This window comes from Fundulus heteroclitus, chromosome 3, assembly GCF_011125445.2.
Source record: "Fundulus heteroclitus isolate FHET01 chromosome 3, MU-UCD_Fhet_4.1, whole genome shotgun sequence".
NCBI lineage: Eukaryota > Metazoa > Chordata > Actinopteri > Cyprinodontiformes > Fundulidae > Fundulus > Fundulus heteroclitus.
This window is the reverse complement of record NC_046363.1, coordinates 26,947,934-26,964,241: the sequence shown is the minus strand read 5'-3', so window position 1 is coordinate 26,964,241 and position 16,308 is coordinate 26,947,934. Positions and strand designations below refer to the sequence as shown.

The 16,308-nt window shown below is 38.5% G+C and overlaps 1 protein-coding gene across 1 annotated transcript; it reads left to right on the top strand.

Moving 5' to 3' along the window:
• The first annotated feature begins 3,462 nt into the window (after window positions 1-3,462).
• Window positions 3,463-14,567, top strand: prpf31 (PRP31 pre-mRNA processing factor 31 homolog (yeast)). The gene is made up of 14 exons (XM_036134758.1): window positions 3,463-3,627; window positions 4,921-5,136; window positions 5,229-5,289; window positions 5,406-5,489; window positions 5,614-5,711; window positions 7,024-7,130; window positions 7,243-7,412; window positions 7,976-8,133; window positions 8,246-8,335; window positions 8,422-8,549; window positions 8,972-9,044; window positions 13,971-14,099; window positions 14,195-14,293; window positions 14,375-14,567. Exons 2-14 carry the CDS (start codon window positions 4,921-4,923, stop codon window positions 14,486-14,488), a joined length of 1,527 nt encoding a protein of 508 aa, XP_035990651.1. The 5' UTR covers window positions 3,463-3,627; the 3' UTR covers window positions 14,489-14,567.
• The last annotated feature ends 1,741 nt before the right edge of the window (window positions 14,568-16,308 follow it).

Genomic DNA, 16,308 nt, shown 5'->3' with positions numbered 1-16,308 from the left:
TGTGTGTGTGTGTGTGTGTGTGTATATATATATATATATATATATATATATATATATATATATATATATATATATATATGAGAAGCAGTTAAAACAAAGTAAACCTTATAAAATGGCCATTTTATAATAGAAATCCACCCCCCCACCATAAAATTCACTTCTAAGAGGATGATAAAAAATACTTTATATAAAAAACACTGCTGAAAGAGAAAGTGAAATTCTTAAATAACTGCTGAACAAAAGATTAGAGCAAAGCAATTACTTAAAAAAAGAAATCATAACTGGATGAAGGACAGTATAAAACTGGCTCTATACAAAGATAGCAGAGCTCTTAAAACTACACAAGTGGTCATTTGTTGTCGAACCAAGGAAGACTTAATTGATTTCTCTAAAAGATCAAAATTTACAATAGGTCTGGAATCAGCAGGTAACGTGTTTTAAAGCTTTCCTCCTTTGACCAGAGAAAGCTTTTCAGAAACATGTTTTACTGAATGAGATTTGAACTCAGCCACTTGAAGCAACTCTGGTAGATCAGCTCTGTCATTTCTTAACTCAGTCAAGAGGTGGAGGTGCAAGTCCCTGCTAACAGTTCGTAGCTCATATAAACAACTCAGGTCTGACCTTTCAGGCACCTTTTTACTGCTTTCTTCCATTACCTGGAAAATGACCCTTCCTGGACTCCTGCTGGAAGCAGCCTGTTGCTCCACGCCAATACATGAGGCTTTCATGAGCCAAGCACTTCTCATATGAATGACCTGGTTTCACTGATTTAGAAAATGTTCTTTTTACAACCTATAATTGATTAACAATGTCTAACTCTAAATAAGCCATCATGTGTGAATCTTTGAGACGCAAACTTGTGTAGGACGATAATTCAATATCAATATATATCGATCGATAGACGTGTGGTTCAATAGGAAAAAAGGGTCAATAAAAAGTTTGATAAAAGAACATTTTCTTTCTTTTGCACTCTCACCTATCATGTGGGTTAATACTACAGTCACTACATCCTCCCAACCAATCACAAACGCAGACCCAGGAACGCTCATTCACCAAGCTCCGCCCCCTTCAAAGAGTTCAGAGTGCACTTTTTTTGACTTTTGGTAAAAAGTTGGTTGAATAAAGGATTGAGTTTGAATTCAGTGTTTGTGTTTTTTTTTTATTTAAAAACAGGTCACTAGGCAACAGCATAAAATGGTCAGGGCTGCACATAAATTTATCTTATGAATTTTTTTAAAATTATCGATATTGATCAATATGATTTCTATTTTATCGATATGCTTTTGTTTCTATATCATCCAGTCCTAAAATTTCCCCCAACAGAGAAACTGCGTGTTGTAACCTCGGGATGTTCCCAGTCTGGAGGTAGTTTTATTAACGAAGCAGTACAGACTTTGGTGTATCTCTGAGCTTAAAGGACGATCTTGAATTTAATTTCTCTTAAAAGTTAACAGCTTGGCAAACGTTGGCCTAGCAGCGTGTTCTCCCCTGATAGCTGCTGGCTCTTAAGCTTAATCAGAAAAGAAAACATTTCAGAGAGAGAAACAGAACCACAGAAAATAAATGTGATCAAAATCAAAATAATCACCTTATCAGCTCAGGTGCATAATATTTTTTGACTATCTTACGTTTCTAGTTGTTTTTGTCAAATTTGGGGTCCAGTTTCTGCAAAGCGTTGTTGTTTTCCACCAGACCTCTGTTGTTTTAAAAAGCATCTTTTTAAGCTTTTAGCCACGCTGGGAGCCGGGCTGGGAGTAACAGGGCCGTAAACGTAAGAGAGGTGATACCACAGATGATTTTACACCACGGTAAGTCCCTCCCTTATCAGTTCTTTAAGCCAAACATTATTCAAACCAGTGTCTGATATAAATACCATTAAGATTTCAACCAAGAAGTTTCTTTCTGTTAGCATCAAAAGATCATAAAACATTTTAAAAGAAGTGTCGGTTCTGAAAAAAAGACAGATTCTCTGTTTTCATTTGCTTTTTGTTGAAAAATGGCAAGTCAAAAATAATTAATAGCCTTATTCCTCAATGACAAAAGCAGGTAGAGTCCAAAGTTTTGTTGGAGAGACCTTCAGATAACCTAGAGAAATATTGCTCTGGATTTTTTTTTTTAAAGAAAAAAAAAAAGATTACAAGAAATCCTTGCAAAAAGGAAATACAAAGAAAAGAACCATGACAACTATTATTTAATCTTTGGTCACATGTGGAAGCTGGTGCTGTTCACCCATCCACTCATTTTCTAGAGTTTCTGGAGGGCTGCTGCCTTTTTTCCAGCAGTCGATGGGCAAGAAGCGGAGTACGCCCTTTGACAGGTCACCAGTCCATCAGAGGGAAACACAACCATGAGCACACCCAGTCTATTTAGAGAGACCAATTAACCTAACAAGCATGTCTTTAGGAGGAGGCCAGAGGACCCACACATGCACAAGAAGAACCTCCAGACTCAGAAAGGCTTACAGTGGTAACGACTGGTGCAAACCCAGCAGCCTAAGTTTGTGCCAGAAATTTTTTTCTTCTTATCATTATTCTATATGTTAGAGGTCAAATATCCGGGTCAAAAGACAATTTGTATAATGTTCCTCTTTAAATAGACTGACCCAAACAGATGCATTCCTCCCTGTGTGTGTTTGTGTGTCCTTTATTGTATGCCTTGTGTATTTGTTTAATTATTTATTGAATGAGTAAATACGTTAGTTAGTTAGTTAGTTAGTTAGTTAGTTAGTTAGTTAGTTAGTTAGTTAGTTAGTTAGTTAGTTAGTTAGTTAGTTAGTTAGTTAGTTAGCTAGCTAGCTAACACTCATATTTGCAGATTCAGATGAAGTGTGTTTAATATGATCCGTATGGATAATCGTGTCAGTGTTTACAGTGAATATCAGTAAATCAGCAGCAAATAATATATTATCAAACAAAAACTGAAGCTAGAATGGCAGAAAGTATGGTATAGGGGAAGCAAAAGAAGATCAAAAAGTCAGCTGGGGGAATAAGAAATGGAAGAAGGAACAGAAAGGATGAAAGGGTAATAAGATTAAGATTTGGACACACCATACTTAACACTACACTTTTTAGGATACAAAAAACACAATACAGGAAAATGTGACCATTGCGGCGAAAATGAAACGATTGTTAAAAATATGTAATAGAAAGAAGTTTCATTAGGAGAAAATTTGAGAAAATCAAAGAAACGTTTAAAATGACAGACATATTGCAAAGAATTTTAGGAAGCAAACAGAGAAATGTTATTATAAGATTTCTTTTAAAAACTAAATTGTTTAATAGAATTTGTAAAGATTAATCCATCACGAACGACACTCCATACCAGTCGTTGGCGGAAATGCACAACTCAAGTTTGTTTTTGGTTTTTTTGCCAAATGCCAAAAAACACAAGAAGAAGAAAAAAAATCTTGTCAGCGTTGTTTTTGGTTGCGTTGACTCCATTTCCCACGAGGCCCTGGGGAGTTGTGACGTATTTAATCTGCGACCAGAACGTAGTTGGAGCACCTTTAGCAGACGCAGGAGGAAATCAGCTAATAAACATTCTGGGTTTTCGCTTAAAACAGGCCTTGTTGGTTTATCGCGCTGCTTTTTAGTCACTAACATTTTCTCGGACGGAATTTGATCCGAGGTAAGTTTTCATGTTAGTAAATCTCGGCTAACGTCTGACAAACGTTTAGTGGATCTAGCTAGCTAGCCGCGTTACAGCCAGAATAAACAGTGATGCCTTTCTGTTTTATCCAAGCATCTAGACTTGGCTCAGTGCTTTTTGTGGTATTCGTTTATCTACGCTGGTTTAAAGGGCAGAAAAACTTTACATTGATTAACAATTATTTGGAGGGTAAACAACAGAACGGTACTTTCATTCAAACTGACACTTTGGTTCAAATGTTTCTATTGATGGAAAGTTTAGAGTTTACATTTGGTATATTGTCTGGAGAAAAGTTGAATAAAGTAATTGCAGTATTGATGTATTTTCTCTTCCATAGGAACCATAGTCTCTAAAGAAATTTTTTTTTTTTTTTTTTAAAGAAACGTCACTTGACCTGATCAGTGCTGTAGCCTCGCACATACTGTTTACATGTTGTTTTGTCTGGACGTGAAAAAAATGTGTAGGAGCCTTAAATCAGTGAGCTGACAATAAGTTGCTTTCTATGTAAACAGTTCAGAGGGAAAATGTGAGTGAAACAAACTGTTTTTACTCTTTATCCTGTAGGTGTTGCCAGTTCTTTATGTGACATCCACTTTAAATCTTTTTCAAGCATCAACCAGATTTTATTTGTAGATCTCTTTTTATGCAGTTAAACGTAAGCGTGCTTTACAGAAGCACTCTTACAAAAGCACTCATGAGAATGTTTTCTAAGTGCTTTACAGAAGTTGAAAACAAAGGAACAAGCGTGCAATCGGTAACCACACAAGGGAAAAAAAAAGAAACCAAGTTAAAATATAGACTTATACATCAAAACCCCAGGGACAGATATATATACTATAAAGCATACAAAGTACTTTAACTACAAGAGAAATCCTATTAAAACACAAAATAACACTTGATTTTTCATCACATTTAAAATGGTCATAAAAACTATGATGAAGTGTTTTTTTAAGGTGTTTAGATCAAATTGAAAATAGAATAGTACTAAATAATAGATAAAACAAAATAAGAAGTTAATCACTGGCTTAACAATATTTTTATGTTGTGTAACATGGGAAAAACCTTGAATGGCCCCTCAGCTTCTTGAGCAAATGATTCTTCATCAGAGAATGTGTTATGTCTTTTTATTAATACCAGCCATTTTAAGACTTTACTATACAAACCAGTTTTGTTAAATCGCTCCGTGATTCATAATCTTTACTGAAATACATTCCTTATTTCTCTAGTCTATTATTTTGCCTAATATACTGCATATTTTTCCTTCCCTTTCAGATGTCTCTGGCTGATGAGCTCCTGGCTGATCTGGAGGAAGCTGGAAATGAGGGAGAAGACGGATTATATCCAGAAGAAGAGGAAGTGGATAGTGATGGAGAGAGGACTCAGGGAAGGATGGAGGGAGGCCTGGAAGATATTCCAGAGGAGATGGAGGTGGATTACAGTAAAGCCGAGAGTGTTGCATCCATTGCCAAGCTCCGCAATAGCAAACAGGTAATTAATTTATTTATTTAGCTGTAAATCAGATATTTGCTCTAAAAAAAAATGCCTTGTTGGTCTTATAACCCTGTTGTATCTTTTCAAAGTTTTCGGAAATTATTGAAAAAATCTCAGAATATATCGGAAAGCAGCGCAAAAACTCAGATGGTGAGTGTGACCTATTTGAGTTTAAAGAACTTTTATTTTAAATAGTCATTTGTTTACTATTGTTGCTATTGGTTATGCTAGAAAATAAAATCTGATCCCTTTGTGATTCTTTTTAGTTTCAGGCCCAGTTGAGGCTGACCCAGAGTACAGGCTGATCGTGGCAGCCAACAACCTCACAGTGGAGATCGACAACGAGCTCAGTGAGTCACGTCAACAAGTGAAACATCGTTGGAAAGCGTGAAGGAGGATGTGTCCCGCTTCTTAACAATAGTTTTTTAGTTTTTTAATAGTTTTTTTTTGTCTTGTATCTTTCCTGTTTTACAGACATAATTCATAAATTTACAAGAGACAAATATTCCAAGAGGTTTCCCGAGCTTGAGTCTTTGGTGCCAGATTCTTTGGATTACATCCGCACCGTCAAGGTAACAATGTTACAATAAGTAACCCAGAAATTCTGCTGTACTATAATAGGCTTAACTATGTGCACTGTGTACATTTATTAAAATATTTAATTTTACTATTGACTTTATGGAAACGCTAGACTGTTTTGAGCAACAATATAAATCTCCCATTAATATAGACTACATAAACTTTTACATTTGCAAACAGATATTTGCATAAACTTTAAAGCCTGTTTTTACTGACATACAATTAAACCAATCTTTTCCTGTTTTGTCAGTTATGATTACCAAAATTATTTATTTTACCTAAATATTTTTTTAGAACATTTTTATAACTTTCTTCAGATTGAGTAATTTATATGTACTAACTATACTATTCCTACAAACAATTAGGGAGATCTTTATAAGATTCTGACACACCACTTGGTGTTCTTTAAGGCAACACCTCAAACACAGTCCTTCATAGTTTAACGAGGAAAAATTAATCAACTTAGATATCAGGAAGAGAATTTGTGCACCTCCACATTGAAGCATAAAATTCACATCCAATTCACAAAAATACCTTTAATTTTTGGAGATGTGTGCTGTGGTCTGACGGGGAAAAAAAACCCTGAAATGTAATTGAAGTATTTAGTCATAGTAACCATTGTTTCATTTGGAGAAAAAAACAGCTAAATAGGTAAGGCTGCAAATAACATCCTGACTGTATAATGTGGTGGAGGTAGAATCATGTGGGAATTTTTGGCTGCTGGAAGAGCTGCTGAACTTAACAATTTTGTCATAAGGAAAGAACATAATGTGAAAATATCGATGCAACATCTCAAGACACAAGCAAAGAATTTGAAGCTTAAGCTCAAATGGTTCTTCTGGCTGGACAGTGACCCAAAGTATACGCCTAATGAGTTACAAATGGACCTAAGGAAGTGTCTCAAATCACAACGGCCAGTTATCAGTTCCATAGAAGACGTGTGGGCAGTGCAAAAAGATGTGTGAGCAAGATTTTGTTTAAACCTGACTCGTAACACCAGTTCAGTCTGGAGGAATGGGCCAAAATCCCTGCAAACTTTTCAGAAGCTCCTCAAAGGATACCAGAAACAATTGACCCAAAGTCATACAGTTTAAAGTGCAATTCTACTGAGTAAGTTCAGGAAACGCAAACTTCTCAAATTGAAGAATTTAATTTTTATTCATCCTGACCTAAAGCAGGAAAAGTTTAGTCCTGTTTTGTTGTCGCAAAGTGAGACAAAGGTTATGCGTCTTCTTTTCACATACACTGACTGTAAACATGTGATTTCACCTGCATTTTTTTCTCACTCCTGTGGTGCGTTTGAAGGAACTGGGAAACAATCTGGAGAAATGTAAAAACAACGAAACACTGCAGCAGATCCTGACCAACGCTACTATTATGGTCGTCAGCGTCACAGCGTCAACTACGCAGGGGTGAGTGCCTCACCTTCAATCCTCTCCTCTGCGTGGTCATTTTCACAAAATGCTTTTATTCAAAACTCCTGCAAAGAGTTGGGTGAAACTTTTTGGACTTTTGTTATTGTAGGTCACTGCTGAGTGAGGATGAACTGAAGCAGCTCGAAGAGGCTTGTGACATGGCCCTGGAGCTGAACCAGTCCAAACACAGAATATATGAGTACGTGGAGTCCAGAATGTCATTCATAGCCCCCAACCTGTCCATCATTGTGGGAGCATCAACCGCCGCCAAGATTATGGGTGAGAAATTGGGGGGGATAATAGGGATGCACTAACATTTTGTGAAAACATTCAATTCAATTTTATTTATATAGCGCCAATTCATGAAACATGTCATCTCGAGGCACTTTACAAAGTCAAATTTAATCATATTATACCGATTGGGTCAAATTATACAGATTGGTCAAAAATGTCCTATATAAGGGAACCAGTTGATTGCTTCAAAGTCCCGACAAGCAGCATTCACTCCTGGAGAAGCGTAGAGCCACAGGGAGAGTTGTCTGCATTGTCCATGGCTTTGCAGCAATCCCTCATACTGAGCATGCATGAAGCGACAGTGGAAAGAAAAACTCCCCATTAACGGGAAGGAAAAACCTCCAGTAGGATCAGGCTCAGTATGAACGGTCATCTGCCTCGACCGACTGGGGGTTACAGAAGACAGAGCAGAGACACAACAAGAGAGACAAAAAAGCACAGAAGCACACATTGATCCAGTAATCTGTTCTACATTAGATGGTAATACACAAAAATACACATGCAAAAACATGCTGATCTTTCTTTGCTTTTCCTCATTGTGGCTGCAGGAATCGCTGGCGGTCTCACTAACCTTTCAAAGATGCCAGCCTGTAACCTGATGCTGCTGGGAGCTCAGAGGAGAACCCTGTCTGGCTTCAGCAGCACGTCCCTGCTTCCTCACACAGGCTTCATCTACCACTGCGACGTGGTGCAGTCGTTGCCACCTGTAAGGAGATCAGCTTTACTCGGCAGTAGTAACACAGAAGGTTGTTTTAGTCCTTTTTTTTCCCCCTCAGAACCGAATCCGCGTTGGTTAGTTGTTTTTTTCTTCCTCTTAGGACCTCAGGAGGAAGGCGGCCCGTCTGGTGGCAGCTAAATGCACCCTGGCTTCACGAGTGGACAGCTTTCATGAGAGTTCGGATGGAAAGGTTTTAAAAACGGTTTTAGCAAAAACAAAGATTTTATTTTATTTTTTTATTTTTTTTTTTTTACAGCCACTTCCTTATTCCTGCAGGTTGGCTATGATCTAAAAGAAGAGATCGAGAGGAAGTTTGACAAATGGCAGGAGCCGCCGCCGGTGAAGCAGGTCAAACCCCTGCCGGCGCCGCTGGACGGACAGAGGAAGAAGAGAGGAGGAAGAAGGTAGGGAAGCTGTCAGCGAGGCGAGTTTCAAGACATTCAGGTGTACAGTGCTGTTTTTAGATGTATTTATGAAGCCCCAAAAACGAATAACTAGCAAATTAAAACCATAATCCTGGATGGTCCTTTAATCTGTTTTTGTAATATTTCAAAGTAAATTCAGCTGACACTAACGAATGAATGTTCTGTTATGGCGGTTGTACTGAAACAGTAATTTCCCTCTGGGATTATTAAAGTATATCTGATTCGGATGAAGTTGCCTTGATTAAATTGTTCCTGCAGAAAATAAAATATTCTGCAGGAACGGAGCTGCAAAGCAAAGAGACCGGTCTCTTGTGTAACTCGCACATATACGTTTTAAATGCCAGCATCTATAAATACATCTCCCATTTCCAAGCACGCTGCTCTCGTGTCTTTCCCTGTAGGTATCGAAAGATGAAGGAGCGACTCGGGCTGACTGAGATCAGGAAGCACGCCAACAGAATGACCTTTGCAGAGGTGTGTGAATTTTCTCTCCACTCCGTTTTCAGATTTGTTACATGATGCACCAGAATCTTCCCATCTGTTATTAGTTTTTTTTTTTTTTTCAATTGCAAAATATTTCTCTTTTGAAAAATGTGGACAAAGTATGGATGAAATGAAACCTCATCCCTAAAGCGACGCTTCATTAAAAAAAAGAAACAGAATGGAGATGATAAACCTGAATAAAATGAATCCTCTTAAAACATATACAAAAACTTTGTATCGGATACATTTTCACTCCTGCGTTTATGTCTGTAAAAGAAAAGTTCCCCGGGTTCGTCATATATTAGAGACAAGGAATCAGCATTGAGAATATCGACATTTTAAGGGCGCACTTCACGGCTGACCAGAGAAATGGCTGCTGTGCCGCGTGAGACACAAAAGTTTAACATTGTTCAACTTTTGTGTCCACATTCACGCGAACAAGCTCAAATTTTCACACGGACGAATTTCGCTGGTCGCCAGGCTGGAGGAGGGCAGGCGACTGCAACTTCATCACACAGGTTCCATAGGAAATGAATAGAGGGAGCGACATCAGTCCCCCAGCTACGACAGCATAGCAGGGTTTGCACACTATTTCTACTTGTTCGTACCCATGATGATTTCACACCACTGAAGTTGTCGTTATCTCTCTTTTCTACCAACGGCTCTCTTTTTCTGGCCATTGTCCTGACGTCTTTAGCCTTGCTCAACTGTTCAGTCTCGCTCCTGAAGTGTTTATAACTCACATTGAAAGGAATGAGACGAGAGTCGATTAAGAAGGGACAAATATCGATCATTTTGTTTTTAATGATTGTAATCAAGATCAATATGCGATTAATCGCCCAGCCCTACCTGACAGTAGTAAATGCATTATGTATTCACAAAAAGGAGGTTAAAATATAGATCTCTGTGAAAGCTGCAGGCCTGTAAAAACTGACCAATCCTGTCACTCGGTCTGAATGGAAAGAACCAATCAGATGCCTCCATGTCACGTAGCACCAGTGTGCTCTTTCCTTGGTAGTTTCCGCTTGCTGGCTGCACATGCGGACTTCTAGAGTTTACGTAGCCGGTTAGCTTTGCGGTTAGCTTCGGTGTTAGCCGTTTGTTGTAGAGCCACTACTTTTCACCGTAACACTTTGAACATGGCCGTGGTTCGCATGAAGTGAACCGAGTACAAGTTTATGACAAGAGGAAAGTGTCAGTAGAAAGAAATAAGACCAGGAAGAAATAATGGATTTTGGAGTTTGTTTGTTTTTTCACATGGTCCCCCCGAGGAGTGGAAGACCAAGGTAAGACGGTTCTGCACATGCAGTCATTCAAAAAGGGATTTGTGGTTTCTTACTTGCATTTCCAGAAATATCGCAGACGCTACCTTTAAACTCTACATGCATAAAACTCTAAATCAGGCCCTGTTCAGATCGGATAATAACCACGTACGTCCTGATGTAAGTAGACAAGCCTAACAATGACTAACCCGACCTGGCATTAACATCTGCGCTGAGTCCCACCTGTAACATCACCAATCCATCAAATGTCGTTATCCAGATATCAGCATATACCTCGTTAGAGGTATTTTGGCAGCAAAGCTTAACAGATGCAATATTAAAGAGGAGAAGCAATAAAAATAATCTGGGTAGATCAAATGCTGTGTCGGCGTAACGTTACGTAAGATTTCAAGCCACGGTTGTTACATAAAAGTGACTGGGCATTCTGCACCTGGAGGTTTTCTTCAAGTCTGCTCAACAAATGCTTACATGAAGCCTAGAATAGAGGAGGAAATAATCACCTTCCCACAGAGTCCTGATATCCACGGATCATTAAGCGCTGACTGGTGACTGAACATTTGTCCCACCTAGAGTATCCTGACTGGCTTTTTTGATTACTTGGTGATGGTTGTGCTGATTTTAGTCTCACTGTTCAGACGTACTTTATGTTAAGCCATCCAGGTAACACTGCTGCCACATCAGGCCAGTGGGAGTTCCTTCAGTGACCCATGATTCATTGCATTCAGGCAGCTGAACCTATTTAGGTACAGAACGACTTTAATGTGTTCATACCTGTGATCCAGACACAACTGGACCGTTCAGGGCAGATGTTGCTGCCAGGTTTGGGGTGAAAACAGTTGATCACGGTTTTGCCCACTGAGGCTTTTACCAATCAACTCTGGTTTCCTTTTGTTGTCCTTCTGGTTTTATTTCTAAAGACTGCAACGAGTAAAACCTTGTGGGATCATTTCGTTTCAATCCATAAACAATAAAACTTGAAGGAAAAATAAAAGCTTCTAAGGGCAGTTTTTAATTCGACAGCAAAGGCAGGGATTACTTTTTTTTGTTTTTGTTTATTTTTGTTTTGTTTGTGAGTGAATTGAAGTGGTTAATGGGGATAGGGAGTGGGGGAAAATGTTTAGATGAATTTAATGAGGGTTTAATTCCTGTGTGTGACCTGCCGTTCACCATTTAGAGCTGATGAAGAGAGAATTAACAGTAATAGTCAATATTATATAATCTGTGTAACTATACCCATCAATTGGCCAGGGATGAATATATGCCATGTCTAAAAAGTTATTGATTGATTTATTTTTTATCCAATTCTCAGCAAGTGGAGAAGTTGGCTAATCGACTTCTAATTTAATGCCACTATTTCCAATCGAATACAACTTTATTCAAAAAGCACTTAAACACAGAGGCCAAATTGTTGTACAGAGATAAACACAAAGTATAGATGACACCAACAGAAAATTAAAATGTATAAAAATAAGAAAATGCTTGGACATAAACCAACACCCTACTACGTATTTAAGCCAGAGAGAATTCTGTTCTGTTCTGTTCTGCTACAAATTTTTTTTGCCGTTTCTTTAAGGCTGCAATAATTTAAGGCAGGAGTGTCAACCTCACTTCTATATTGGGCCACTTTGGCATCAGGAAGTCATCAAAAGGGCCAGTTGCACAAGTATAGATGACACTATTGATTTCATAATTTAATTCCAGTTCACATAAAAATGTAAAAAAATAAATAAATGCACAGCAACATAAAAGTAGGATCCTATGGCCCAGTTTAAACAGTTAATCTGCAAAAAAAAGTTGGTATTGGGGTGAGAAACTTAAAACTCTGCATCACTTTTTGGACATTTCTGGATTGTTTTAACGTCTTGTGGGAAAACTGACATCTAGTGGCATGATGCTGTTACTACACATTAAAAAACAACAACATTCAGTACAGGAAGCACAGTTTTTGCCACAGTATACAAGTTAAAAGGATATGTGTCTCTACTTTATATGTCCTTTTTGGTTCTTGAGGGCCGGATGAATTGCCTTGACGGGCCGGATTCGGCTTGCGGGCCTTGAGTTTGACACCTGTGATTTAATGTCTTCAATAAAGCTTTGTAATGCAGGCGTCTCTAACGGCTAAACTTGGGCTTACAGTGGCCAGTCATTGTAGGAACAGAGTAAAAATATTGAGTTATTTGCTGATCAGAAGTATAAATAGGTTTTTCTCTTTAAAGAATAACCTACAGACCAGCTCCTCATATTAAACCAAATGAAATTACTTCCTCAGTTTAACAATAATGCTTGACCAAGTTAAAACGATCCTAACATTTACAGGGTGCTCAAAGTCGCTGATACCCTGTTAAACAAATGCTGTGATTTGTCGCACCTCCGTGGAAACACTTTTGTTTGTCCTGCAGAGATAAAGTCTGATCACGACTGTCGGTGCCAAATACAGGACTGTCTCAGAAAATTAGAATATTGTGATAAAGTTCTTTATTTTCTGTAATGCAATTAAAAACCATGAAATGTCATACATTCTGGATTCATTACAAATCAACTGAAATATCGCAAGCCTTTTATTGTTTTTAATATAGCTGATTATGGCTTACAGCTTAAGAAACCCAAATATCCTATCTCAAAATATTAAAATATCGTGAAAAAGTATACTAGTAGGCTATTGAACTAATCACTTGAATCGTCTAATTAACTCGAAACACTGCAGGGTTTCCTGAGCCTTGAAAAACACTCAGCTTGGTTCAGTAAACTAGATCACAAGTATGGTAGTGGTTAAGAGACGACATAAGATTCTCACAGTAACTGGTGTACTGACCATGGCATTACTGTCCTTGATTGGCCTGCCAATTCCCCTGACCTGAACCCCATAGAGAATTTGTGGGGTATTGTGAAGAAGAAGCTGAAAGACACCAGAGCCAACAATGCAAATGAGCTAAAGGCCGCTATTGAAGCATCCTGAGCATCCATAACACCTCAGCAATGCCACAGGCTGATTGCCTCCATGCCACGCCGCATTGATGCAGTAATCTCTGCAAAAGGATTCCCAACCAAGTACTGAGTGCATTAATGGACATTTTCAAATGTTTAATTTTGTTTTGCTGTTATAATTATTGTTTTTTTACTTGGTCTGAGGAAATATTCTAATATTTTGAGATAGGATTTTTGAGTTTTCTTTAGCTGTACGCCATAATCAGCGATATTAAAACAATAAAAGGCTTGCGATATTTCAGTTGATTTGTAATGAATCTAGAATGTATGACATTTCATGCTTTTTAAATTGCATTACACAAAATAAAGAACTTTATCACAATATTCTAATTTTCTGAGACAGTCCTGTACTCCAGTTTAATAAGCTGTATGTTCTTAGTTAGCTCTTAAACATGGTCGCATTGAGGTCCATGTGGCTCTGTAAACCGCTTTGTTTCAAAAAGTCAAAAGTTTAGCATGTGTTGGTGCAGTTTTGTGGACAAAATGCATTGAATCTTCAGACGCCGAATCAGCAACTTTAGTCTTCAATTGGACATGTAACAGTTTTTTTTTTTTTTTAAGTTAAAATGATGTTGACCGTTGCTCCATAATGATGTTAATGTGGTTTAACTTAATCAGTTTTAAGCTGATCCCAGACTTTGCGTTGCAGATTGAAGACGATGCTTATCAGGAGGATCTGGGCTTCAGTCTGGGTCAGCTGGGAAAGAGCGGCAGCGGCCGAGTCAGGCAGGCTCAGGTCAACGAGGCCACCAAGGCGAGGATATCCAAGTCCCTGCAGGTAACCCCTCCCCTCCCCCCACCATGGGTCTTTTACCCTCCTGCGTCTTGATTTATGTTGTCCTTTATCGTGGCGCACCGTTTTGTCGCCAACAGAGGACGCTGCAGAAGCAGAGCATGACGTACGGCGGAAAGTCCACGGTCAGAGATCGCTCGTCAGGAACCAGCTCCAGCGTGGCTTTCACTCCCCTGCAGGTAAGAGAGGCGCGAGCGTCGGGCTGTTGTGTTCTTTGTTCTCCTGACCTGCGTTTCAGCTCAGTCTGCCGTCCCCTACAGGGCCTGGAGATCGTAAACCCGCAGGCCGCAGAGAAGAAGGTGGCCGAGGCCAACCAGAAATATTTCTCCAACATGGCCGAGTTCCTCAAAGTCAAGAAGGAATCCAAGATGTGAACATATTTAATCTGCTGCAATGTGCTTTACGCTGTTTTTTTTTCTTCCTACAGTTTTAATAAAACGTTTAGATTCATTTAAAAGTGGACTTTTTTGGCCTTCATTAAAGAGTTTATTTTAAAATGGCTGTAAGATCAGTAAATCTCCAGATAAATAACCATTCTCTGATTTTGTGCATAACAATACACATGAAAGAGGGTGGATATTCTTAATGTTGATGCCTTTTAATCAACAAGGTGGAAATAACTTAGTTTTCTGTGTTCGGCCTCCTGATTAAAGCAGGGCAACGTTAAACTGGCTGATTGGTGCAGGAATGTTTCACCAGTGTGTCTTAAAATCGTTTAACTTTTACAGTCATTTATAACCGCTGTTTTGACAGCTGTAATGAGAAATTGCTTTGAAATTCACATTTTAGGCAGTTTCCCTTTTTAAAATCCCTCCCAAAACATGATCTATAAAAGGCAGATCTGTGAACTCTTCCGCATGCCTCTAAAAAGAAACCCTAATCATATAAGATGCGTGATTATGGGGCTCTGTGGCTGTTTGAATGGAAAAAGCTGAACTTGGATGAGCAAGACAAGCTTCCGCCTTGAGATCTACACACAATACCACCAATAATTTAGTATTTTTAGTTAAACTCCACATGTAAACAGCTGTCATGGCATGTATTCACTGTACATGAATTTCACCTAAATATCAGGTGGTAAATTAAACACTGTGGGTTTAAGGAAAGAAGAAACGGAAGAAGTTAGAATCCAAGTGGATTTTGTGGTTAAATCTGTGACTTTGGTAAAGTGGAGCATCTCAGTACACCAGAATAGAACTGAAAATGTAATTAAATTCAAGATGTGAATCTCGTGATGAAGACCCACTACAAATGTTTCATTTTAAAGACTACAACTTAGAAATAATGAAAAAGGCAAGACTGCTGAGTCAACAGTTTACCAGCATGTCTAGCAAAGAGCCACAATGCACAGATCAGGAGATAAATGACACGTCTCACCTCATTCTGCAGAACTTTCCGAGCTAATTGGGCGACATCATCTCTAGTTATCCCTGTTTGACATTTTTTCTTAACTCTCCAGTAATATGCTTGCATTTGCAAACTGCGTATTTACTTTCAATGGAAAAGAGGTCTTTGGACCATCAGTCTAGTGCTTTTTCTTCCTGGCCCCAAACAGACCCAGATTGATAATGTGCAGTACGGAGACCGCTACACATTATCAATCTGGCTCGCCAGCTTAAGACAACCCAGGCTGTTGCTCAGAGGTACAAACTCATGGTTTTAGAGGCAAATAAATGGAGCTTTTCCATCAGGGTAGCAGTGTGAAGTTGTTTCCGCAGCTGCTGGTGTTGGTCCACCGGGGTTTGATGAAATTCAAATTCAACACAGCTACCAAGAACACTACCACTGCTCCCCGAGGGGATGCGTTTAAATGCAGAGATCAAATTTCATTGGAATGACATTTGCAATGACAATGATCATTAAAAGCACCTTTGATGACCAAGGTGTCACTGCACTGCAAAAACAGAACTAAAAATAAGTAACATTATCTTGAAATTAGTGCATTTGTACCTGATTTGAGCAGGTAAATAAGATTATCAGCCAATGGAATGAGTATTTTTACCCCTAAAATAAGATAATTAGATATAATGCACTTGAAATAAGTTGATGGATATGAGTTGTTCCTATTTTAAGTGCAAAAATCTTATTCCATTGGCAAATTCTTATTTAGAAGCTCAAATAAAGTACAAATACACTAATTTCAAGAAAAAAAATACTTATTTTTGTAGTGGCCAGCCCTAAATAATCAGTCATG